Source organism: Phoenix dactylifera, chromosome 3, assembly GCF_051530095.1.
Source record: "Phoenix dactylifera cultivar Ajwa chromosome 3, Ajwa_hap1_PhDact_Kaust_v1.1, whole genome shotgun sequence".
Taxonomy (NCBI): domain Eukaryota; kingdom Viridiplantae; phylum Streptophyta; class Magnoliopsida; order Arecales; family Arecaceae; genus Phoenix; species Phoenix dactylifera.
The window spans coordinates 1,137,511-1,165,143 of record NC_143192.1 but is presented as its reverse complement, the minus strand read 5'-3'; the positions used below and the strand labels follow the sequence as shown (position 1 = coordinate 1,165,143).

The 27,633-nt window shown below is 40.8% G+C and overlaps 2 protein-coding genes across 7 annotated transcripts; one reads left to right on the top strand and one right to left on the bottom strand.

The window, feature by feature from the left end:
* Window positions 1-2: 2 nt before the first annotated feature.
* On the bottom strand, window positions 3-15,843 carry LOC103695594 (3-isopropylmalate dehydratase large subunit, chloroplastic-like). 6 transcript variants are annotated; one of them, XM_039123793.3, is made up of 16 exons: window positions 15,426-15,843; window positions 14,893-15,014; window positions 14,685-14,816; window positions 14,416-14,586; window positions 9,990-10,142; window positions 9,792-9,860; window positions 9,586-9,702; window positions 6,384-6,458; window positions 6,167-6,244; window positions 5,991-6,086; window positions 5,727-5,776; window positions 5,259-5,313; window positions 4,997-5,128; window positions 1,080-1,127; window positions 842-1,000; window positions 3-295 (listed from the first exon to the last, which is right to left on the bottom strand). In XM_039123793.3, exons 2-16 carry the CDS (start codon window positions 14,938-14,940, stop codon window positions 155-157), a joined length of 1,524 nt encoding a protein of 507 aa, XP_038979721.3. In that variant the 5' UTR covers window positions 14,941-15,014; window positions 15,426-15,843; the 3' UTR covers window positions 3-154. The 6 variants fall into 6 exon arrangements, with proteins under 6 accessions (XP_038979721.3, XP_038979722.3, XP_038979720.3 ...); XM_039123794.3 differs by having other exon boundaries at window positions 14,893-15,008; window positions 15,426-15,600; XM_039123792.3 differs by lacking the exon at window positions 15,426-15,843 and adding an exon at window positions 15,108-15,234.
* An 8,024-nt stretch (window positions 15,844-23,867) lies between these two features.
* On the top strand, window positions 23,868-25,106 carry LOC103715568 (uncharacterized). Its single transcript, XM_088717357.2, has one exon. The coding sequence runs from the start codon at window positions 24,256-24,258 to the stop codon at window positions 24,826-24,828; it is 573 nt and encodes a 190-aa protein (XP_088573483.1). The 5' UTR covers window positions 23,868-24,255; the 3' UTR covers window positions 24,829-25,106.
* Window positions 25,107-27,633: the final 2,527 nt, after the last annotated feature.

Below are 27,633 nucleotides of genomic sequence, written 5' to 3'. Positions count from 1 at the left end.
TCTCTCCTCAATGTAGGTTGGATCCTACATATTTCTGCATTGAATAATTGATACATCCAGAAGAGTACACTATAAATGACACCAAACCTGGAGATGGTAGACAGAAAAATAAAAAACAGCCTAGGATAGTACAATAAGCCACAACCGGTTCCTTCTACAGGAGGAACTCTCTGGGATCTGTAACATAGCCTGTCAGGGCTGAAGCCGCAGCTGTAAATGGTGAAGCAAGATAGACCTGGCCCTCTTTGTGCCCCATTCTGCCAGGGAAGTTCCTATTCGTGGTAGAGACGCAGACCTGTGCGAGGAGATCATTTCACAATCAGAATTGAATGAAGACAAAGTCCAAGTCAAAACCACCTAAGAGATTACAGAATAATAATCTCTGGCCGAAATCCATCCACCGTGTGACCGACAAACAGAATATGGATAACTTTTACATTCCTAAATGGTCTGCATGATTATTTACCATATTTTTCGTAATAGCATGGCCAGCTTTGGACGAACTATCACAACCACCAAAAGGCTTTCATTTCTCTTATTAAGTTTTTTCAATGCACGGAGAGATTGCGTGCTCATCCAAAGTGTTGGCAATTGGTGGGCTGCGTTGCAACCTCTTTGAGCTGAAATTCCTAGGTTCCTCAACCAGAGAAACCCACCAATTCAGCAGATTTGATCAGGGATCGCGGACACCGATTAAGATACAGACAAGCCAGTCTACCACATTACAGTAGTGTGTCCTAGCAGACTGCAGAGGCTTGTGGTTGAACCAACTGCTTGCGACCAATCTGGGTTGGACAAACAAAAATATTTCTAAAGAAATTCCATGGGATAACAAACTTGCCTGACGTTCATTCATCCGTGCATAAGTGTCTCGCGGGCCACCCAAACAAGCTGCACAACTAGGACTTGCCGGAATCTCACAACCAGCTTCCTCAAATATCTGAGAGCAAGTCTTGCCACCAGATCCTGGCACCGGAAGGCCATATATATCCATCCATACCTACAGAAAATTATAAGAATCAGCTAAGTCCTAGTTTATAGCAAATCCAATTTCCTTCTATATGGGGTGATGGTCCTACCTTTTGTGTAGCAGGGACAAGAAAAGTGGGTACCTTCACCTTTTTCCCCTGGTCATAGAACAGAAACTCATTAGCCGAGTAGTGCAACATCAAGTCAAAAACATAAGCAGGATCTTCATTTGAATGTACATGTAATAGAAGCACAAATAGCAGAAAGTATAAATAGCAGAAATAATTACACAGCATCCCGTGATATCTTTTTCAGCTAACGAGATTTGTTAGGATTTCATTACTCTTGGTCAATTAAGTCTTGCAGGTGATGTCCTCAACTTTACAGTAGTAATCCAAGAGAACTAAGCAAAGGAGAACAAAGACTACCGAGTAGAAAAAGAGAACTATGTCCACTAAAATCCCATTTGAATACAACCAATTAAAAATAACACCAGTTGGAAATTCAACCATGCAATCTATTTTCTTCAAGTCTACCAAACCGGCACCATACCGTAACGTACTGATACAGAGATAGAGTGGCACTGGTACGGGGCCACGGTACCGGCCCCACTCCCAATATCTTGCACCCTCTGGTGAGCCTTCTTCCTAACCCTCACATCTTTTCCATCAACCAATTCTTCGCCCCCCCATATTCTTATGAAATATTGAGAGTTTGAATATAATCTTGTTGAGGAATAGTCCCATATCAAAAAGGTTAGGGACTCTAGCCAATCTCCAATATTGATAGGCCCATCTGCCGACTAGCTTAAGCTTTTGGATTGCACTCCAGCATGGTACCAAAGCTAGCTATCACTCCTTTTGTCTATCAATGCCTCCACACACTTATCCACATATCACCTGTCTTCATGTTCCATCTCTTCTTGCACCCTACATATGAGATTGGGTATTGAGGAATGATCCCACATTAGATAGGTTACAGACTGAAGTTGGTCACAAAAACTCATGGATCCATCCACCTACTAGTTAGCTTTTGGGTTGGACTCTAACAAGATTAAGTACCATTTTGCATCCCTAAATAAAGCAAATGTCTTTCTCATTATTGACATACTGTACTATTTCATTATGATATTTCAGATTTTTGTCGTAGACTAGCTCAAAACTGAACAATAATCTAATACCTCAGAACTCTAACCCATGCCATTGTATACACGGCACATCCCTTTTACCATTGCACCAAGCAATGACCCTTCAATATTATAACAGCAAAAAGCAAAAAAGATAATATAAAAATCAATGATGATATATTTTTATCATTTACCATTTTTGTAAAAACACATTTTTCTGAGTTTCATAGTATTATTCTATAAATAGATGAACTATAAAAATAGCTAATAATAGACATTACACTCTTTATATAATAGTTGTTATAGCAAGATAATGCTAAATAATAGTCATTATTTAAAAGGCTTGTTGTGTGTATCCAAATATTTTTTTATTACTTATAATATTTACCTATATATATATATATATATATATATATATATATATATATATATATATCAAGGTATGATATACTATACCAAACCGGGCGATACTAGGCGTATCGTATCGTATCGTACATATTGGTACCGCTATGCCGTACGGGAGGCATACCAACACTCAATATGCTAAACCAACAGCCATACCGAGCATCCCGATACAATAACAAGGTGGCACCAGTACAGGACCCAATACTGAGACGGCTTACCTTGATAATAATTTATATATATATATATATATATATAATGCAAGGGCCTTGAAACCATTGTTGCAACCATTATAACATAATAATTGTTCATTACTCAAAACCTTGGTTGATACTGGACAATATTGACTAGCGACGCTATGAATTTTTCATTTTGTCCCCACAAATTAGAAAACACCCTTGTTTGTAACTAGAGGTGCAGCTTGAGTTGGGCTCAACTCGAACCTGCTCACCTAATGGATAGAGTTGGTTTGAGGTTTTATAAACTTAGGTTGGGCTTGAGCTCAACCTTCAACCTAACATGAACTTGTTTCTAATCGAAACCAAACTGGATCCAATTTAACATAACCCCATATATAAATAGATAATTCATTTTATGTTTCATATAAATAATTACATGTTTATACAATCATATGCTTAGCCTTGTAAAATTATGTGTGAGCATCATAGAAATTGATGAATGTTGAGTCCTTAATCCAACAAACATGATCCAACAAAAAATGACTCAAACCTTTTCGTGTCTTAAAATTTATATTAAACCCAATGTTACATGATTAACATGGCACAACCTAACCAACCAAACTAACCCAACCTAATCAGAATTTAGCTTGACAACATATTGGGTTGGGCTAGATTAGAGAAATCCCAACCTAAGAAAAGTTGGGTTGGGATTGGGAGATAAAGGGGTGAGATTTGGTAATGGTTTGCCCCCAACCTGACCCAGCCTGCCTGAGTTGCAGCCTTATTTGTAATTTTAAAAGGCAGCAAAGTTTTTTTTCCTTTTCTTCTTTTCCATATCTCATGCTCTTTTCCTCCTCCTTGTCCACCAACCATCCATGTTTTCCTTTATCACTTGCCATTTCCTATGAATTCTCTAATGGTTGAATGGCTTTCTTCTTTCCCCTTACCCTCTCTAATTTATTTCCTTTCGTCTTTTCTCCTCTTCTCTTTTCTAAAGACAATCTATCCTATCCTCTGTAGAGTTACTGGTTATCAGACACAGGATGTGATGAAAGGACTTCACACCTACTGCAAAATTCAATGATAAGGATTGGAGATATGCAAATCTAAACCATTGAATATGATCTACAAAGCCAATAATGCCTCTGTAGAAAAAGTCGCATGTTTGAGAGGCTTCTAGCCTACGCACCAAGACCTCTCATAGATGTAGCTTTGGAGATGAAATAGCTTGTGTTTGTTTTAAAATGACTTGATGCATGGGTAAGGGTTTTTCAAAACATGTGACTATGTAATTGGCATTTTAAGCTATAGAGATCGCATTCAATGGTCTCATTGTATGTTGTACCGTACCGAACTGGTACAGTACGCCTGGTACCGTCCGGTTCGGTACCGGCACCAATACTGATGGCGTACCGACACTCAATACGCCAGACATACCGCGTACCATACCATACCAATATTATACCAATGTGGCACAGGTACAAAGTCTGGTACCGGTACAGCGAACCTTGAATAGTCTAGATTGTATTTTTAGCCCCCAACATTGATTTTTATAGTGGTGTAAAGTCTTCTCTTTACACAAATATGTACATTATAACCAGAACCTGCATGTGTGTAAATACATAAAACCAATGTAAGTGATTCTTTAGGCGAATTTAAGTTGTCAGTTTGGTTGCTCTAATATAATCCTCAAGTTCATGTAAGTCAAAGTGCAACTTAAAATACTTAAGTTATAAATGACTGTACTACTTTTTTTTGAAAACATAGGACAATCCATTAATGTATCCAACACTTAAAAACTAGTCTACACAAAAGCCTGAAAAAAATGCCAATTGTCGGCACTTTTTTTGTCAACACAAGCATGACACTTCAAAAACTAGCCCAATCATGTCAGGTCAAGTGTCCAGAAGTGCCTGACATTTCAAGAGACCTAAAAATGGGGTGTCCAAAAAACACATGACACATCTTGTGGTGGCAGTGGGTTACATTGGGGTTACTAAATGATAAGAACAAGAACCTAGATAGTGGAGCAAACTCACATTCCAATATTTTTAATGGCATAACATCACATTCCAACATGTTAATTTAAAGAAACAAGCTTAACATGAGATCCTTTTGAAAGTAACTGTGGAAAAGAAATTCTGGAATTTTTTGAACTAACAAAACATGGACACAAAAACTTGTCTGAATATTTTTTTTTTCAGAAAAAAAAGCCATTAAACTTCTCCATTCTCCATTACTTAGCACTGGAAAATAATGGATCTATAGAAGACAGACTGATAACCAAATTTACAAAAGATGAGATCCAAAAGTTCCTTACCGAAGCTAGAAAAACCTTTGCAGCAGCTAGAAAGTCCTCCGTCTTTCCACCAGTGCAAGAGCCAATATATACCCTGTCAATTTTGACATCCTTGCATTCTCTTGCTAAAGCACGATTATCAGGAGAATGTGGCTGGAATAATATAAAATGGATCAAGATTAGCAGCTATAGAGGGAAGCAGTATTATGATACTAGAAGTGCAAAAGGATAAAAGGGAAAAAGAAACTCCCATGCTGCAAAGAACTCTTCTAATGCTACACACCTTTGCAACCAACGGTTCCAACTTGGAGACATCAAATTTGTATTCTTGAATAAATCTAAAAAGATAGAAAAAGATACGTGCGATCAGTAAATGAAATTATTTGGAAAAAAAAAACATTTGGCAGAAAAGACAGATTTTGAAAGCAATAAACAGGGAAGGGTTGGTTAATGAGATACTTAGGCACATTTACTTCAGTAAAGCTAAAAGAAAATTTAACAAATGCATGCAGAAAGACTTGGAATTGACAAAAATTGCATAGAAAGTCATCTGGAATTCGAAAGATTTGATTTTTCCTAATATGGGGAACCAGAAATACATCATTGGCAGGAAACCTCGCTTGATTAGAGAAATGGTATTAACCAACACAGTTGAATGGAAAACAAAACCAAAGATAACTTTTTAGAGATGAAACAGCCAACCTTTCTATAGCACTACGAAGATAATTGCAGAAAAAAAATTCACAATTACCTGGCACAATCATCACTATATACAGGTTCAAATGTCAAGGTTGTCTTGTCCTGCAAAATTAAGTAAATAACACAAAATTAAAAAGATAGAGGCATCCAACCTTGCAAAGTGGACAATTTTGGTGAAAGACAGCACTTTTCTATGTTTCCAATGTATTCATTTGGTGGTGCCAACAAGAACAACTGTTCTTGTCTCTAATTTACTCATTTATTTAATAGAATTCACAGTTTGACATAGCTCAATGAAAGGGCAAATTTCCATTACCTCGAGGTATTTAAGTGTGGTTTTATCAACAGGGATAACCCCATTTTTCCCCCCCGCCTCAACAACCATGTTGCACAATGTCATTCTCTCTTCCATCTTGCATGCATAAAGTCAAATTTTAGATGATAAATATAGTCAATTCCATTGCAGTAAGATATCGTGCAATATAGACTTACATTTAAACTTTCAACAGTGGAGCCAACAAATTCCATGGATTTGTATGTTGCACCGGAAACAGTTATTTCACCAATAATCTGCATGACAACATAAGATGAAAATATTTTTACAATTAAAAAAGGTCTTAGTTTCTGGAGCAAATAATTATTAAAAATAATATGACAAACCAATCTAAAGTAACTCGGAGTTAAGACATTTCAACATCCATTAACTTACTTGCAAAATCAAATCCTTGGCAAGCAAATAATTGGGCATTTCTCCATCCAGAATAAACCTCATAGTTGGGGGTACCTGCAATTTTAAAGGTTCTAAGGAAAACATTTCTATAAAGTTTCTATCATTTTCAATAACATAAGCCAGTAAATTTTATTTTGGGGATGCAGGCTGCTGATTTTAATTTAGCAAGTTACATGGCAAAGGGTTATTGAAATAACCACTATATCGTCCTTGCCATTAAACATTCCCAAAGAAGGAATTTATTTAAACTGGTCATTGGCTAGTTTCCATGTCTAAGAAAAAATAATATCTGTAGGTAGTTTTTCAAGTTCTATATGGAGAGGTCAAAGTCTTTTACTGGAGTCATAAATAGATTGTTTTAAAAAAATCTGACTCAGGTATTGAAGCACTAGAAAGAAAATCTAGATTTCTAACAAAATTATCAAGAAGAAGAGTTTTCTTTGTTATCCTTTCCTTCTGTCCTCTTGGAAGATGGTTAGGCTCTCCGGCTATAATTTATCCTGCATTAAAATGTGAAGCCCTTATGATCATAGTAAGATCCATTTGCCATCCTATTTCACCTTTGCTCCTGATTTACATTCAAAATTCATCCCATGAAGATCACAGGCACCACTTGAGTCAACTTGTTATAATAGCTCAGGAATTAACCTGTGATTTTGTATGCTTAGTTCTTGTTTTTGAGCATCCTCATCATCCTACTACATTCATCAAAAGTCATGGAGGTTGAAATAAGCACAAGGCATGTATGGGTTTATTTGTTTAGATATACTCAACTTGGATTATAATTCTCCAATTGCTGATCTGTGTCCGCCCTTAAACTTTAATATTTATCGAAAGAATGAAAAAGATAATGTTAACAGTATAACGAAGAAATGTGCCAAAATTTTATAGGCGTTGTTACCTAGCATTAATGTTAAACAATTATATGACGCAAGAAGACAACTTTACCAAGATCTAGCATGGATCATGTTAAAAAAGAAAAGAGCAAATGCACAGTAAAAATTTAACAAAAAAGATCAGAGTTTGAGATCATGAATCTGCGAAGGAAGCATGTGAAGAATGATGGTGTCATTGATGTGGCTGCGAAAACAGCATTCCTTCAAGCATTTGCATCAAATCACAAAGTAGGAAGTTTATTGTACCATGAACTCAAGAGCATGTATATGCATGAGAACTTCTAATGAAAGAACATCCGGCCAACACAATATTTAACATCAATAGATGCTAACAAAATCATAAATTGAGCTCAAATCAATTTAAAACAAGTATAGTCCATAAGATAAAAGTTGGGCTAGTCTATGTCTTGATACAAATTTATTTTGGATAAATTCCAGGTCCAAATTAAAGGTGCAAAGGGTTGGTCCTAGCAATACTTATCTAAGAAGTATTATAATGCATAAACTAATTGTGAGCAAGGTTTTAAATGCCGTGGGATGGGATTGTCCCAGTTTTTTCAATGGAACAAGACAGTGCTGACACTTGGATGGTAGATGTCCTGTCCCATCCCAGTCTACGTCCTGACTTGTGCAATCTAGATACTTGGGACAATGGGATGCCCTACCATCCCATTGGTATTTAAAACCTTGGTTGTGAATTTTAATGCCATTGGCCCATTGTCATATAGTCAATTGCTCATGCACCGAGAAGAAAAAATGTGAGGTTTCTTTTGGGAAGTTCAAACTTCTGAAAGTCATGAATCTGGTGGTATACCTAGAGATATATTATACATGTTGGTGTACTTGAAAGAGAACTTAAGGTGTTCAATTTGAACAAGAATCATCAACAATTGTAATCTTCTCTTAAATGAGTGACTTTTAAAGGGGCCCGACTTTTTCCCATTGTCTCCTAACCTTTGTTGGAGTTTGAACGCCTTTTAGCCAGCAAGTCCAATTATCATACTATTCTTCCTATGAGAAGCTTTCCTCTTCCTTTAGAGGCCATTGTCACGTGACGATGTGGCATCACTCTCGCAAATTCAATGAACCTCAAGGCATTTTAAGAGCATGAGGAGCCGTAAGCCACAACGAAACATACAGCAATCACTTAAATGATTCGGAACCATGGACATACACTAGTCATGTGTCGATGTAAATAATTGGATCCAAATGGCAAGAAATGATAGGCTGATACTTGCTTTGATGAACAAGCTGATGTTAGATATGAACAATCACTACAAATATGACCACCTCATTTACCTAAGTAGCTAAGAAATTAGACCTTTTGATAAGAAATAGCGATCTCTTCCATAAAGCTAACAAGTTGGAAAGACTTTTCAATAGGAAAGGGGAGTTAGACTATCAGATTATAGCAAGGTTCACCGTACCAATGCACGCTGCCCTACACTAGGTCGTATCATACCTACTAGCACCAAAAAAATACTTGGTATGGGGGGCGTACCTAGTGTCTATATGCTGAACAACCCCATATCGAGCATGTTGACCCTGTATGAACATGATACTAGTATAGGGTTTGGTACTGAGATTGCGAACCTTTAAAGTATGACTTGACAAGAAAAAATAATAGCATATTAAAAATTGTATTTGCATTATTATCAACTGGCAAAATTACATGCAAAAAAGAGCATAGCAAAGAAAAGAATGTTTGAATAAACTTGTGGCAAAGAAGAGAGAGGATACAAGAAGATTTAACAAGAACAAAATGAAAATAAACCATGTGTGATAGTTTGTTTATGTTAGAGAAGGCTAGCAATTGCTAAAGATTGAAGGAAAACATAGGAGGACTTTTGAAATGAAGTTTGAAGATATAGCAACAACCTAAATGGTTTTCAGATCAGATTCGTCAATACCAGGAATACTTATTTGTGCTAGTAGGAACCGATAGACAGAACACCCCTAGTACCAAATGTCCATTGGGAACCAATAGACAGTATACTCATTATACCAAATGTCCATACCAATTGAACCATATCAGCACTATAGCAATTGGCTACTAGCGCAGGTATTGAAACCAGTATTGTAAACCTTAATTCTAACTATTTGTGGTCAGCTTTATGGATCCTCATTTGCCAAATATTCCTATTTAGGACCCTGTTTAATGTTATTTCAAGGTTTATTATTTCTCATAAACTAACGATAAATAAAATCATTAGCACATGCATTACTAAACTAAAGGGAAAAATCAGGAAAAAACATTGCACACCATATACTAAGTCTTTACAAACCTTAAGTAGAATCTTCCCAGTCCCCATGACAAAACCTGCATCAGTATTGCCAATTCCGGTAGCAAATTGACCAAAAGCTCCAGCATTACATGTGTGGGAATCTGTGCCAAGCAAAACCTATACGAAAGACAAACGGCTTTAGAATAGATAACAAATGTAGAAAACTTTAGTGATACACTAGATGAATGTTTAGTAATTATATGCACCTCACTAGGTCTGCAATGACCTTCTTGCGCAAGAGCAATGTGGCATACACCCTTGTAATCTGGATTAGCCTGCATGTTTAAGTAAGGAATTTTAGCGTACAAATGTCAAACAATCTTACAATGTGCTTTTGGTTTAGTAAATTAATGAGTCAACTTGTAGGCATTAACTACTTGTAAATAAATGAGTCAAAATCATACCCTGAAATTACCAAGATCCTTGATATCGTAATAATATTTAATATTTTGCTCCATACAGAAGTCCCTTAAAATATCCACATTACGGTTTGCACGTTCATCACTAGTGAAGATATAGTGATCTGGAATAATCACAACCTTTTCACGATCCCAGACCTATAATTAATCATAGAGCAAGTGTTTAAAATGGAGGGATGCATCCTTCAATATCATATACAAGCATATACCTAAAACAATGAAATTCAGACATTAAAAAAAGGTCAAAGCAACACAAAATGTTCCACTATTACAATTTAGATAGAGGAAGATATAATAATGAAAACTAAATATTTATTATCAAATACTTATTAAGCAACAATGATTTGATGGGGGCAAAAGATGGAAAGAAAAAATCCTTTAACAATCAAAATAGTAAATATATGTTATCAAGCATAACACCTTTTTCTATTGATGACAAGTAATGCTTGTCGTACTACCCTGAACAGATTGTACCAAGTCAAAAGAGATGTAAACACTATTCGGGTCGGTACCGCCCAAAACTAGGGTGTACACCGTACTATACTAACCTGTACTGACCCATACTATCCAGATTCGGGTGGCACCATAATAAAAAGTGAGAAAAAAAGCTAGGAAGCTATCTCAATACATGATATATATTATACCACCGACCTCTACCATGTTGAACCAATAAGGTGTACAGTACCAACCTTTTTCTATTGATGACATGTAATGTTTGTCGTGCCGCCTTGAACTGATTGTATCGGTTCAAAACAGGTGCAAACACTATTTGGGTCGGTACTACCCAAAATTGGGGGTGTGTACCATACTATACTGGCCTATACTGGCCCATACTACTTGAGTTCGGATGGTACTGTAATAAAAAATGAGGAAAAAAGGCTTAAAAGTTGTCTCAATATAGGGTGTGTGTTGTACCGTACCTACCTCGGGCCATCGACATCATACGCTCTACTGAAATAAATTTCGCGGAAAACCAGCTATATCCGATCTTGGTTGACCTTTCACCCCTAGCCACAAGTCATCCCCGTATTTTGCCACATACGTGGGTTCGGTCCTCCTATACCATATTGAACCAATAATGTATCGGTGTAGTATCCAATGCCAACATTGTGGGACTTCATCACATACTAAATAAACAAACGAAGAAATTGAAACATTCTCAATATTAATATTCATAGTCTTGGTACTAGACTGCATATCGATAGATGGCCGATATAGTATAGCACCAGTATTTTATCAAATCATACAAATCATACCAATACACCCAAAAAATATATTTTTTGTTTTCAAAGTTTTTAAGCTTCCTTTATTTAGTTTTGAGTGAAAATAGAATCTAATGAGTTTGTTTTTAATGTTTAAATGTAATATATTATTTTTTTATGTGACATGCAAAAAGAATGGCATGACTATATGATATATGTTAACAAATTAACTAATTTTTGCATATATACCTTGCAAATATAGCTTATACATGTTTACCTTCAAAAATCACTATTTGCATGTTTACCTCTCAAATAAACAAGTCTTTGTGTTTGGTTGATAGTGTTAATAAATAACTATTTTGCATTTAAATTAATTTTTTACGCTTTGCAATCATACTCTTGAACAAATTATATAAAAATATCATTCTTTTCAATATAAACTAGATGTTATTTTTTTAGGAGTAATAAAGCAAAAGGGTACTAGGGTCAGATAGTACTCAAAATAATTATTTATTAATATCAACCAAAAAAAATCTAACAAGAGGGCATCCACATAAAAATAGGATGATTTGAGAGGTATATATGAAACTAGAAATTTTCAGAAGGCAAATATGCAATAAGCCATATTTGCAAGGATATATATGCCAAAAAGCCTAAATTAACTAAGCATAACATTAAAAATATAAAATATTTACATTAAAAAAGAATCTTTAATATTTCCTCTCCTCTCCTCATTTACTCCTGTCTTACCTCGAAAAGAGGGAGCAAAGAGTGACATGCCCTTTCTCCCTCAATAATTGAGGCCTAGAGTGGTACGGGGCCTTTATCAAGTCAAATCACTTAAAATGAGGGGCGCCGGGTAGTTCAGCACAGCAAGGAACCGATTTGCCCTGGTTCAAAAAAAATTGTACCGCGACCACGAACCATCTTGATACATGGTTGGTACGATCGATATTGACTGAACTGAGTGGTTTGGTATGGAATTGCATACCATGCCTAGTAATATATAATAGCATCTCACAGTGAATTAATGATCACATCCATGTAATCAAAATTACTCGAGGCTATGGCTTCTTTTACTAACTCCACTGCAGTCAAGACTGGTGTAGGATTCTTACGCATGAGTTTTAATCTACATAATAGTATCAATACCAAAAGCATCAACTCTCAGATGCAAGACAAGGAACGGGATGTCTCTGCAGAAAAATTGATGGGAGCTCTTGCTGGATGTTTTAGATGCCCTTGGATTTCTTGACTAATAGAAAATGGAGATTGAATATGATTGTATTCTAATTTCTTTATCGATAATGGTTGAAGTTTAAAATATAGAGACCCACTATCTCTCCTCCTTGTACATTTGGTTATCACAGTCCATAGACTCTTGGGTTAGTTTTATCAAGGCTTTGCAAGTCACTTAATTGGTTGTGCATTACTCAACTACAACTTAAAGATGATATGCAGCATCCTTTGATTCATGCCTTGGAACTAAAAATTAAATTGGTTGTTAGCTGCTTACGCATTCTTTTAGGACATAGTATATGAGTATGATCAATTTCAGTAGGTATTGCTTGGGAAGATAATGTTTTTTTTTGAGAGAGAGAGAGGGGGGGGGAGAGGAGACTCACCCACACATAATTAGCCAAGTTCAAATCCTTGGGGATGCAGCACCCAAAATTTGAACCCAGAACCTGGTTAAGCAAAGGAGGAATACCTGCTAGGATAAGCCCCAGTTCAGAAGATAATATAGCTGCAGATCATGCCAAGAAGGCCAGCTGTATCAATGAATCAGGATATGCCACCGAATTGGAAAGCTATAGTGGTGGAGTGAAACACTATTCTGAAGTTTCAAAAAGCTTTATGCTAGGCTTTATGCTATCTGTAAGTTATTTTGAAAAAAACTAAGCATCCAGAGAAGCATGATGCTATAAACAAGTCATTCTAGTACCCTGTTAGTTGTTGTCCATTCTGATCTACCACTGTACTATATATATATTTCTTGTGCTCAGTTGCTTGAAGCACAAAGGAAAACAGGACTAAGAGAGGATGCAGGAATGGAAAAGAATCTAATTACAGCATCAAGTGTATCAACTTCTGGACCTAAACTTCCACCCCCATCTTATGTCTCCTTTTATCACTACCAAATACAATCTCCAAATATGTATGTACGATCATGTAGTAGACTCCAAATTGGAATTTTGTGATCATATTCATCCCCACCAATACTATCCTGTAACTTCACACCAAGGACCCTATGAAAGGAACCATTAGCAAAAGCTCATACACCCTTGAGGCCTACATAGCAGGAACATAGAAGAGATATAAATAAACCACAGTATTTAGCTTACGTAGCATTGTAAGTCAAGCATACTCATAATGTTGAATTCAAGAGGTAAGCACAACCATGATCATTAATCCTTGTCCCAACTATTGGGGTCAGATTTATGAATCATCAGTCTCCAAGCAAGATATTGAAACTGAAAAGTGAGGAAAAGAAAGGAAAAGGAAAGAAAGAACAGTGAAGAGTATAGTTCAAACCCCTTCTCAATGATGCAACCCTTTACTTAGTTTTTAGCAACAAAGAAGGCATATGAGTGTCAACAACTGAGGAAGCACACTTTGTAGAAGCATCACATAGAGCACATTACCAGTATATTTTGGAAAAAAAAGGAAGAAAAGAAACTATAGAAAAAACAAATTACAGTTTCCATCAGTAAGTCAAAAATCAATCCTAACAAGCTAACCATTTCACATCCTATATGCAAAATCGGCAAAGAGTTATAAATGCTTCATGAAAATAAAATATTATCTTTAAAAAAATAACATCAGCCTTGTCTCTTGATAAACTATGCTCTTTTCCCTTAAAAAGCAACATGTTTGGTATATTTCTAGTCAGAACACCTACCTCCAACAAAACAAGCCGCACAGGTTTCTTTTGATGTGCTAGAGTCATGGTTGAACAAAGACATAATATCATATTATCTCTCTATTTAGCTCAAAATTTCCATAAAGTCGAGCTTATGCACGGGCATCTTAACTTGAACTTGGACATCATAAACTTCAAATTCATACCCAAAATGGTTTCAAATGCATATAATACCATTCTAGTCCAAAGCATGCAATCCATATTGGTCATAGCACAATAATGAAAAGCATTATTTTAACTTTCAGCCCAAACAGAAAAAGGAAGAGGGAAACGGGCCAGTCATCACCTTTGCATTCTGGCCAAACTCTCTCTTAAAAATCCCGATAGTCCCTGGCCCGCAGACATCATGGGTCATCAGCACATCCACATTCACCCACACATTCTCACCGGGTGCCAACTGTGGCCGTTCTGATGCCCTTGCCAGGATCTTCTCCGTCATAGTCATAGCATGCTTGACCTAAAAGCAAAACAAAAGGAAAAAAAAAAGATCACATAAGCTAGAAGAATTGAATTAAAATAAGAATTAAAATCCTAATAAATTAAAAAGAACGCAACTGAACCAGTGGTTGCTGGAGAACGCTGAGGTTGCGCCGGCGCCATAACTGCAAGAACTCTATTCAGAGCTTGTTTCCTACATCTATGAGCGCTGATTGAAGGTGAAAACCGAGATATCAGCCCTGATTCCATCTGCAATAAACAAAATATTAGAAAAAACAATGAAATTTTATAAATGAAACAGAAATAGTTGTAGAAAAGATTGTACCTTTCCGCCAAAGATCGAAGAGGTGGAAGCCATGATTGGCGAAGCCATTAGTGATCAATTAAAGATCAGATTTTTCCCTTTATAACTCGGTATAAAAGTACAAGTCTTTTCAATCTCTGCAGCTACAAAAAAGAAAAGGATGAGAACTATAAGAACGGATCAAAGGGAAAAAAAAAAAGATTAGGGATTGACTAAAAATAACAAACTCTCGTTACTGGAGTTATTAGGGTATTGCCCTCGTCGAGGGTGTGGGCGGGGGGATCGTATTCTCCACGAGAGCGGAAGAAGAAAAAGATTGTTATTAGGTCTATAAACCGACTGGATTTCGACCTCATGGGTTGTGATGTCATAAATTCCATAGAACCGTTGACCCCGTCTACCGGGTCCGCCCCTGCCCAGCCCGATCCTAAAGCGAGTGAGGTGACTCGGACGAGATGACCCGCCGCCGCGGCGTGGAGACAGGGAGATGAGGGGGAGAGGGGAGAGCCGGCGGTCGGCAAGTCAAAGAAAGAAAGAGATGGTGGAGATCGTACCTCAAGAAGCGGAGCGGCCGAGCGCTGGATGATCCGCCTCTCGCGGGAGTGAAAGACGTAGACGAGACCCCTGCTCTCCTTGTCGCCCGTGGGTTTTGCGGCGCGGCTTTTGCATAGTAGCGTGCGAATCAATTTCGACCTTCGAAGATAGGCTTCTTTCCTTCGTCCCCATGACATCCCACGTACCATGCCCAAAAATGCATTTTCTAGCTATCCATTTTCGAGATAAATTATATGATATAGATTCTAAGATGCAAAAATCTTACTAAACAAAATTGAACCTCCATGCATCAACTGACAAATTTGTTGAGCTGAATACATGCAGCACTCTTGATTGCCTGCTAGCAATCCGACCCTTCAGATCAACCACAACACTTATGCGCATTTTCATGTCATAATGTAGACTCTTTCCAAAAGTGCTCCACAGCTCGACATAGCTATATTTCATGGCTCCGCCTTTCAAGCCAGGTACTGCCTATCCAAGATTCTCAAAACACTTCCATACCATGATATAACTACTAAATCACCAATTTGCAAGCCACCATACTGCCCTTGGAAATTATATAGACCAAATCCATATGACACAATTATTTTGCACCACAAAAAACTATAGAGTCCTTAATTGTTGCCATATCATCCCGATACGGAAATGGATGGTTGTCGAACGGAGTACAATTGATTGTATAGCATTGCCAATACTATATGTGCATCGTCTTTGGATGTTTTGATAGCCTCCCTTTTTCGTGGTCGAACGGTATAATGATCATCGAAAGCTATACACTAGCTTGGAAAATGACAGTTATTTCAATTGTTATTTTATTTTTTATACTTATTTTTCACTTTTTAATATTATAAGATTTCTATTTCAGCAATTTGGATGTTTGCCCTAATTATGCATTTATAAGTTTTAAATTTTTTTAGAATTTTTTTGCTTACTTCACTTTAAAATTTATTTTATTTTAATTTTTTTCATTCGATTAATATATGTTCAATATTTATTTTGTTCATTTTTTATTGTATTTTTATCTTATAGAAATTTGTATGTATTCAAATTATTTGTTTATAACCGTTCATATTTCTATTTTTATTATATTTATTTTGTTTTGTGAAAATAAAAAACATCTCTTACAGATAACACTTGTAAGACAATTGATTCCCCTGGGATGGACATTGGGCTTGTGGACATCCGTAAGACTCCTAGCCCACAAACCCCATCCAAGATGGTTAAACCACCAAGGTCTGGTTCTACCTTCGAGGGCTTTGAGGCCAAGCCCAAACCCAGGGGAGGGGATCTCAAGGCCCAACAACGCGAAATAAAGTATGTCTTTAAGTTTACTTCTAGAAAGTCAAGTGCACATCAGTTCTAGATGGTCAAGTGAGGATATAAGCTCGAATCCACACTGACTTAAGACACCAATTATATATTGCCCTAACTTGATTATTGTAAAAATACCAGTTCAAATATAGATTGATTCACTCTATTTTATATATATATATATATATATATATATATATATCGCTTGTAACCTTGAAGGAAGAGAGCAACTGAGTGTCTTAAAGATCGGATAAATTGAGGGCTTGAGTTTGTGAGATAATCTTATACTCTAAAATCTGTAATTTTTTTTATTATATATATAGTGAAGCTTTTCCATAGTCTCTCCCAATGGATATAGGTCAATAGATCGAACCACATAAATAATATTCTTTTGCATAATCTTGATTATCTAGTTCTGATTTTTTGTCGGCTCATACCGTCAGTCTCAAATATATCACGTGCACCACATCGGTGGCGCACCATAGAAACAAACTGAGACAAGGTGAGAGGGCGGTTATTTGAGATGAGCGCATGATAGATGGGGTCCATAGAAATGAGATGAGGTGATTGGTGTGGTGAGCGCGTAACAAGGTGCAAATGGTTATGTAGAAGTTGGCTTGTGAACATATATATCCCAGTTGCATCATTATACTACATTGAATCGGGATGCATGATGGAGTATGCTAGAGATCTGCTACAGTAACTGGATGCATCGATCATATGATGTTCTTTCATCCCAAATCTCCAGGAGGTTTGGAGTCTAGCTTGGCAGTCAGAATCAATAATGTTATCTACTGGGGAGGGAGCTAAAAAATTTCTGCAGTAACGACCCAACAACATATGGCAATTGGAGGACCCATCTGATCTAGCATTACTTCTATGGTAATTGTGAAGCACAAAAATGCAGAGGCTTTATAGAAAGGGATGGACTCAAAACTCTTTTATAGAAGTTTTATAGGAACGACTGTGGTCGTTCACAGTCGATTACGCTTCCCAAGACTTGACCAGGTTTGTGAAGTGAGGAAAAGAATTCATGCGGACAAATCTTCCCCTCGTTATGTACGCGTATCAACTCAAATTACCGTCGGGGCAGGACGCGGAAAGTCAGGAACCTAGAGATTTCCGAGAGATTTCTGAAGGAGAGCCGAAGCTTCCGAGTCAATGAAGACTTCATATTTTAAATAAAGCCCAAGATGGTGGCCATCACCAACTGAGTTAATTACCTTCACATACACAGCAATGATGAAATAGCAACGGCACGCCTCAAAATCCCTTCTCTTGTCCAATTCATTCTCTAGCATTCGACCTTCTTCTAGCCTCTCTCTTCCTCCCCCAAACCATGGGAGCCCTGACTTAAAACCACCAGGAGGAAAACGAAGTCCATAAAGCAATCCAGCGACCATGTCTGAATCCCAAACCCACGTAGTTGCAACGTTGTCCTCATCATCAGGACAGCCAGAAGACAAACAGGATCCCTCTCGGTGGCCGCCGCGGCGCCTGCCAGGATGGGAGGGCAACGAGAGAAACACACTCCTCGTGGTGGCAACTCTGATCACGGCGTTAACGTACCAGGTGGGAACCAATTACATCCCTGATGGCTGCTGGCAGGACGACAAGATGGGCGTATATACTGCGGGGGACCCCATCATGCGCGACGAGCACCAGAAGCGGTACTGGCTCTTCATGACCGCCAGTTGGATGGGCTTCGGCAGCTCGATGCTCATGATCGTGTATTTGCTCACCGGAGTGCCGGTGAACTCTGGCCGGGTCCGGTGGCCGTTCGTGGTAGCTTGCTCCAGCCTCATGGTGACCTTTATCACCTCGCGGCCAAGGACTCGGCTCACCATGGACCTGGCCCTCTGGGTCTGCCTCGTGCTTTTCCTATGGGCTGCTATCAGCTTCAAAAACTTGGAAGAGAGATTCTGTCGGCGAGCTTCTTTCGATAGAATAAAGAACTCTTTCAAGGGATATTGGTGATGGCTGGTTGTTCCAGATGATGAGATCAAATTTTTGAGGTCAAGAGGACTTTCAGCCTGCCGTTTGGTATCCTTTTGCAGGTCGAGGGCTTCAGCCGTCCCACTCCGTTCTAAAGAGAAATTAGAGTTTGGCGTGTAGCTTGATGCGCCAACCCGTATATTGCTGTGCACATTACGTTCTTGTATGTGACGGGGATGAACGCAGAAACCATGCGCCTTGAGCTGTTGTTGTGTTGTTACAATCATTAGGACGATTTCAAAGGTAGTCTATTTCAAGATTAATCGGTTGATGTTTTTTTTTTCTCAGAAAATGTTTAGTAATGTCTACTTTTATGCTTTGATATATGCAATCTTCTTTCCAAAAGTTTCGTTTGAAAGCCTCTACTTCGCAAACTCCACCATATGTGTCACGCCCCCGCTTTTTTAAGGGGCACGTGCGGCATCCAGTGCCCACGTGGGGGCCATATGAGGGGGGGGGAGACACGAGCTCTTCTATCCGATATTATCTGGTTCTGGAGCCCGCACGCGCGCTGCACGCACCGGTCAGACCCATCTCCGATTTTATTTTCTACCCAAAATACGTCTGCAGGATTTGGAGACACCCGTCTCATATGCCTAGGCTCTGGAATGAGTCTTTCTGATGTAGGACTATTGGGCCTCACACCCTTCCTACCATCGGACAAGAGTTGTCCTCGGCTCTGATACCAAATGGCACACTCCCGCCTCCGCGGAGCACGTGTGGCACCTAGTGCCCACGTGGGGGGCACATGAGGGGAGAACATGGGGCTCCTTTGCCAGATATTATCCGGTTCTGGAGCTTCCACGCGCGCCGCACGCATGGCTCAGACTCCAAAGTGTGAGGCCTAATAGTCTCACATCAGAAAGACTCATTTCAGAGCTAGGGCATATGAGGCGGGTGTCTCCAAATCCTGCATACGCATTTTGGATGGAAAACAAAACCGGGGAGGAGTCTGAGCGGTGCGTACAACGTGCGTGCAGGCCCCGGAACCAGACAATATCGGGCAGGCGAGCCCCGTGTTCCCCCTTATGTGGCCCCCACGTGGGCACTGGGTGCCGCACGTGCCCCGCGGAGTTGGGGGCGTAACATTTGGTATCAGAGCCGAGGACGGCTCTTGTCCGATGGTGAGAAGGGTGTGAGGCCCAAAAGTCCTACATCGGAAAGACTCGTTCTAGAACTTGGGCATATAAGGCGGGTGTCTCCAAATCCTGCAGACGTATTTTGGGTGGAAAACAAAATCGGAGAGGGGTCTGAGCGGTGCGTTCGGCACGCGTGTGAGCTCCGAAACCGGACAATATCTGGCATGGGAGCCCCGTGTTCCCCTCTCATGTGGCCCCTACGTGGGCACTGGGTGTCGCACGTGCTCCGCAGAGGCGGAGGCGTGACAGTATGTGCTGACATAACCCTTCAAGGCATCTTCCTAAGGTGCCAATTTGATGAAAGACTGATTTATGTCGTTGGATGATAAATATTAGCTAATGTGCTTATACCTAGGGACTTGCTAAATTCCTTTTGTGTTTCACTGCTTGGAGGTAGGGTGAGGAGACTTTCCAACTTATAAGAAAGCTTGGATTTTCAATTTGTGTGCCTGCCTCTCAATCTAGTATGCACCTCACCCTGATACTAAGATACATTAGATAGTGATATGTATCCAAGCTGACTATAGCTCTACATAAGGACCGACCAATAGAATTCACCACAACGCCAGCACGTGGCTGGTCAAGAGCTGCCATCTGGCAAGCCCGACGCCGTGTGATCGGATTCGAATCTCGAGAGCTCTCCACGGTTGGCAGTATCTTAGCTAGGAGCCTCGATGATCACCAAAATCCTGTCGGTGTGACAAGCAGGACATCATCCGCATGCAAAACACGCCTGATATTCGGGCCATACCGAGGCCAGTCATTCCTGGCCGCCCCACATACCCCTAATTCTTCAGTGGTAGGTAAGCTTCTCCACCTATACAATCATGAAAAAAGGGAGAACCCAGGGAGGCAAGTGCTCAGACACCCTAACAGACTACTAGAGAACCATATCACTAAGATCTGCTATACTTTTGTAGATACATGGCTCCTCTTCTTTCCTTTTTTTGGGTACATCGGCACCTCACACACAGCGAGTGTGGGTGCAACCCATAAAGTCAGAAAGAAGGGAAGAATACAAGAGAGACGGGACTGGGACATGATTGTCCCAAACAAAATCTCCAAAATGGTGAGCCGCAAAAGAAGCCACCCAATCTGCCGCGCTATTTACCTCACAATAGATATGGGCGACCTAATGGAAGGCACACTCTCCTAAGAGGCTACAAATGTTGTGTATCAGTCGCAACCTGCCATCCGCATGACCTGAGTCATGGATCTACTCAATCACCGAGGCTGAATCTCCCTCCAAGACAATACAGTCTGCGCCCAACACGCGCCTCGTATAGAAGATGCCCTCCCATGCAGCTCCAACCTCAGTGCCGACCGCACTCTAATCGAAAACCTGTTGACCCCCAGTCACCACAAATCGGCCTTCTGATCTCTGATAACAAACCCCGCACCAGCGTGACCGTCTTCCCTGACATTGCCGTCAAAACTCACCTTGAGAAAACTAGGTAGTGGGGGCTCTCAGGAGACGAGCGTGGTCCTGGACGCTACAAGAGTGAAATGAGAACCCCAAATTTTTCTAGCCAACCCAAGGGATGACGACGCAGTGACGCCAAGGACTTTCACCGTATGGAGAGGTGCTCTATCCACCACCAGCCTCGACTACGCCCCTCTGTGCTCAAAAACTCGTACGTTCTTATCTAGCCAATAATGATAAGCCAGATAGGCCACCTTAATCCCCTGCTCCACCCGGGCAGGCCTCCGATAGGAATCCCTCAGAAAGATCATGAAACTCTCTATCGACAACCATCGCTGCGGCATGTCAGAGGAACCTGACGCACATTCCCAAATCTGGATCGCCTGTTGGCAACCGAAGAGCACATGATTGATAGATTTCTCCACCTTTGGGCAGGTCCAGCAACCTGGGGGTATGCTGACCCCTCGCCGAGCCCGAACTCCTCTAGTGGGCAGGCACCTCCAAGCAACTTTCTAGATAAACACGGCCACCCGGGGTTGGGTGTGCAATCGCCAGATCCAGCTCCCCTCAATTTGCCATACCGACGGCCTCCTCAATAGCTCCAGTAGGTCCCCCATGCGCACCTTCGTCCTGCCAGTCCTGCCCCACACCCTTCTGTCATCGGCCATATTCACTAGAAGTGGCATCGCCAATACCCACTCAGCCAGTTGCTCACCAAAGGCCCTCCTGACAAAGTCCTCATCCCACCTCCGCTCTTCTGGGACAATCCAAGTTGCCTACTCTACGACCCTCTAGCCATTGTGGGTCGAACAAAGTGGGCCACCGACAAAGAGGCAAGTCACCCAACCAACAATCCCCTAAGGCATCCACGCCACGACCGTCGCCAATCTTCCATCCGATCTCCGGTAGCACCAAAGAAGCTCAAGAGCAAATCCTTCACCAGATAAAGGAACTCCGTCGACCCACGCGAAAGACTGAAGGATCCGTCGGATCCCCGTACTTGGCTCTCATCAGGAAGCCCCAAAGACTCGCCGGCTCCAGGATAAATCTGACTGTCAACCTGGTAGCGAAAACCTCTTGTCGCTCAATCAAGGAGTGAATTTCCAGTCCACCCCATCTAGTCGACTAGCAAACTGTATCCCATGCCAACAAATGGACCCCCAACTACTTCCTACCTCCGCCAAATGAAGCCCCTGAACAGGCGCTCCATACACTATAGCACTCCAATGGGCATCACAATGTTAGACATAAGACAGATAGGTATTGAGCTGAGGACTGACCGCACCAAAATGATTTTGCCCATCGTGGATAGGGCGCTCCCCTGCCACCCTCCAACCTCCACCTAATACTCTGCTCCATGGGGAGGCAGTCCCCCTTATGAAGATGCTGGCTTGTGATCGGTACCCTCAGATACCTCACGATGCCCTCCTGTTCCTCAATCCCCAGGGTCGCCATAATGGAAGCCTTCACCTCAGCCTGAATTTTTGGGCCAAAACAGATCGCCAACTTTGCTAAGTTGATACTCTAGCCAGAAGCCGCACAATACTCCTCCAACACCCTCCGCAGCACCGAGGCCGACCTCCTCGTCGCCCTGACTAGCAGCAAGTAATCATCTATGAACAACAATGAGATATCGAGGGCGTACCCAGCGCCGACCTGTAGGCCTCCACCACCTGTCTAGTCGCGGTTGACCGGAGGGCTCTAGATAGGTAGTCTGCGCTAATGATGAACGGCAATGGTGGCAAGGGGCAACCTTATCTCAAACCCACCGATGACATTAAGAACTGCATTAGGGAGCCGTTCACTAAAAAAGCAAAGGAAGGAGAGTGAATGCACCCCTAAATCTACTGTATCCAGAGTGGGTGAAAGCCGAAGCACTCCAGTGACTGAGCCACAAAGTCCCACCTCATCCGATCGTATGCTCTCTTTTTTGCAACAACCATATCTAAACCAGAGCTAAGTTGTATCTTTTGTGTGAAAAAATAATTAATCTGTTTTTTCGATATCAATCTGCTTTATGGACTCCATCTTTATTTTTTTTCCAAAAATGCCCTTCAGCATTAAAGAGGCATTAAAGATTTAATTTTTATTAAAGGTATAATAGGAATTACATATAACTTTCTCAGAAAAATAGATGGTCAACCAAACATAAGCACTCTGAAAATCTGTCACTTTTCCATGTTTAACCAAACATGCCAAAAGTACATTTTCAATATTTTTTTAAAAAAATTTTTTTTCTCGAAAATCATATTTTTAGGGGGAAAACTCCTTTCCGCGAAAGAAAACTAGCTCGTTGACGTACTTGCGGCCTGGGTACTTCATCCCACAACCCTCCACTTTGGCGTTCTGACTGCCTTATGCCCTTTGCCAATAATGTTTTATTGGCGGAGGGACGTCCACTCGCTTGTTCTTACGAAATAAAAAAAAATCAGAATTCAGAGAAAGAGGCCATGAAATGTTGTTAGTTTATTCGGCATTTCTCTCAGAATATATATAATATATTTTGAAGTCGTTCATAGTCGTTCAGTCTTCCCAAGACTAAACCAGGTTTGTGAAGTGAGGACAAGAATTCATGTGGACAAATCTTCCCTTCGTTATGTACGCGTTTCCACTCAAATTACCTTCGGAGCAATCCTGCCGACACGCGGAAAGACACAGACTTAAGAGATTTCCGAGAGATTTCTGATAGAGAGCCGAAGCTTCGGAGTCAATGAAGACTTCATATTTTAAATAAATCCCCAAAATTATAAGATGGTGGCCATCATCAACCGAGTTAATTACCTTCACATACACGGCAATCATCAGATAGCAAGGGTACGCCTCAAAATCCCTCCTCTCCTCTAATTCATTCCCTTGCTTTCCACCTTCTTCTTGCCTTTCTCTTCCTCCCCCAACCTTGAGAGCCCTGACTTAAAACCACCAGGAGGAAAACGAAGTCCATAAAGCAATCCAGCCACCATGTCGGAATCCGAAACCTACGTAGTTGCAACGTTGTCCTCATCATCAGGACAGCCAGAAGACAAACAGGATCCCTCTCAGTGTCCACGGCGGCGCCTGCCAGGATGGGAGGGCAACGAGAGCAACACACTTCTCGTGGTGGCGACTCTGATCACGGCGTTAACGTACCAGGTGGGAACCAACATCCCTGGTGGCTGCTGGCAGGACGACAAGGTGGGCGACCATACTGCGGGGGACCCCATCATGCGCGACAGGCACCGGAAGCGGTACTGGCTCTTCATGACCGCCAGTTGGATGGGCTTCGGCAGCTCGATGCTCATGACCGTGTATTTGCTCACCGGAGTGCCGGTGAACTCTCGCCGGGTCCGGTGGCCGTTCGTGGTAGCTTACTCCAGCCTCATGCTGACCTTCATCACCTCGCAGCCAAGGACTTCGCTCGTCATGGACCTGGCCCTCTGGGTCTGCCTCCTGCTTTTCCTATGGGTTGCTATCAGCTTCAAAAACTTGGAAGAGAGGTTCTGTTGGCGAGCTTCTTTCGATAGAATGAAGAACTCTTTCAAGGGATATTGCTGATGGCTGGTTGTTCCAGATGATGAGATCAAATTTTTGAGGCCAAGAGGACTTTGAAACTGCCGTTTGGTATCCTTTTGCAGGTTGAGGGCTTCCTTCCCACTTTGTTATAAACAGAAATTAGAATTTGCCGCGTAGTTTGATGCGCCAACCAGTACATTGCTGTGCACATTATGTTCTTGTATGTAACGGGGATGAACGAAGAAACTATGCGCCATGAGCTGTTGTTGTGTTGTTGCAATTATTAGGACAAATTCAATAGTAGCCTATTTCAAGATTAAGCGGTTGATGTTTTTTTTTTCCCTAAGAAATTGTTAAAGTAATGGCTACTTTTACGCTTTGATATGTGCAATATTGTTTCCGTAGACGCAGAACAACCCACCAGAAGGCAAAAACAAGATTCTGGTTAGAAATAAGGAAGGAGAATCTTGCAACGGAAGTGACGCCGTGTACCTTCACACCTCTCTTTCTAAACTCTGGAGAATGAGGAAACGAGGTGAATGGGCTAAGGATACTGCCTTCCCTATTTATTGAGAATTTAAGCAACCCCTCCTAATGTGATGCATCACCAAATCTTGGCCACATACCCCCGTGCATTCGTCCCAGAACATCCTAATCTAATTGCCACCAAGCCCCGGATGGTCATTTAACTTGTGGACATTTCGCTCATGATTATGACACTTCGAGAAGGATAATGCAAGATCTAAAAAATCTATATTTTTCCAACAAAAAATCAAAGCGGATGTTCTGAAAAAACTACTTCTGCAGCCCAAGCAGGTATGCCCGGCTCGGCTGCGAAAGTAAAAAGCAAGTGATGTGCATCCATGCCGACCACAACACATTAGAAGGACTGACTAATTACAATTTGCCACGAGGCCAGCACACAGCTGGTCAAGAGCTGCCACTTAGCAAGCCTGATGCTGTGCAACTGGATTCGCATCTCAAGAGCTCCCTACGGTTGGCAGTATCTTAGCCGGAGGCTCTAGTGATTACTGAAATTCTGTCGATGTGACAAGTAGGACGTCATCTGCGTGCGAGACAATTACACCTAATATTTAGGCCGTATTGAGGCCGATCAATCCTGGCCAGCCCATGTGCCCTAATTCTTTAGTAGTAGGTAAACTCCTCCACCTATATAATCATAAAAAAAAGAGGGAATTTAGGGAGGTTAGTGCTCAAACGTCCTAACGGAATGCACGAGAAGTTCCTTCTGTTTTTTGAGTATCGTCTTGACTTGCGCATCGGAGGGTTGCTGGATGCACTCCGACAAGAGAAATTTTTCGTATGTATTGTTTCAGGTCGGAGCACGACCACCCAGCCAAGATCTTCGTAGCAGCCGCCCGCTACGAGTCCTCGTCTCAAAGCAGTAGATCGATGAGTTTTCTAGCATCATCGCATCTCTCATGCAGTGCTTAGGACAGATTGGTTCTGAGCGACAACAGATAGATAGATAGATGACATCCTGTACAATAGATGTATAGACAAGCTACACCAAGTCAAAGATTTTTATTTCAACTGAGTCATACCAAACAGAGGATATTATAACTCGTTTCTAACTCAGCCTACCTCAAGCTTTCCTTGATCTAGAGGAGACTATTTTTTGTGGCAAGCATCAATGCTGCACTTTGTCAAAGATTCTATAGTTCTGTAGAATTCCAACCTTCGATGAACGGCAAGGAACCAGTCTTGACCAGCGTCAACCAAAACACCATGTCAATTTTTCTTGGTGAATACGGCGAAGGAATCTATCAAAGCGGACGAGCTCCTCGGGAAACCACCGAAAAAGATGGACCCACCGAAGCTGCATAGCTTCTTCATCTCCCGGCTAAGCAGGGGAGATCGTGACGAGATGGGACACGGACCGGTGAGGTCCATCCTCGCCAGTGAGTTTCCGAGCAGCTCATCGACTTTGATAGATTCTTGTGCGCAGTTTGTCATTGGAGGTTGTTCGAAGAACTTCAACAGGTCTTTGGTCGTCGCTTTCTGGACTTTTTGGCTCGGCGCAAGAGGCTACTTTCCATGCCACTTGTCAAAATGATCCAAATATGTATCGTAGAATACTATAGAATCTTACAAGGAGAAATACATGTTCACACTTCACAGGCCATATGGCCACACTGGCTCGCTCAAACCGAAAGCTTCTTGAGCAGGCGCAGGTCAATGACTTAGGCCTAAAAATAGATCGGTCTAATAAACGAGTTGGACTCTAGCTTGGGAATTAAAACTTGATCCGATTTGATTTTTTTTTTTTTTGCTTGTTTTATTTGTTTACGTTCGATGTGTTTGTAGATTCTATTGATAATTGTTATTGATATGCTAGCTTAATTATTTATAAAAATATATTGTAGGTTGTTGGTAATATTTAATTATTCATATCTAAAATTTTAAAATATAATTTGAATATTTTTTTAAACAAATAAAAATGGTCTTGAAGTCCGAGTCTGAGAAGCTCAAGTAAGAGATGGGCTTGGAGAAGACTTAAACGGGGCCTTAGCCACGCTAGGCCATCCGAGCCTAGGTCAGCAAAAATTGTGTTGATCATTGGACAAAGCCTGGCACAGCCCTGGTCAAGTCTATTTGGAAAATACTACCTCTTGCCCTCTAAGCAAAGAGAGAATGGGATGCAAAAGGGAGAGATGGTGCGGAGCTGATGAAGTAGAAGAGGGAATGGATGAGTGGAGTGTTAGTGGATAGAGAGGAGAGAATGGAGAGAGAGAGAGAGAGAGAGAGAGATAGCCAGGTTGTAGATACACACACACATATATATATATATATATACATACTGTGTAAAGGTTGTAGACTTGAGCA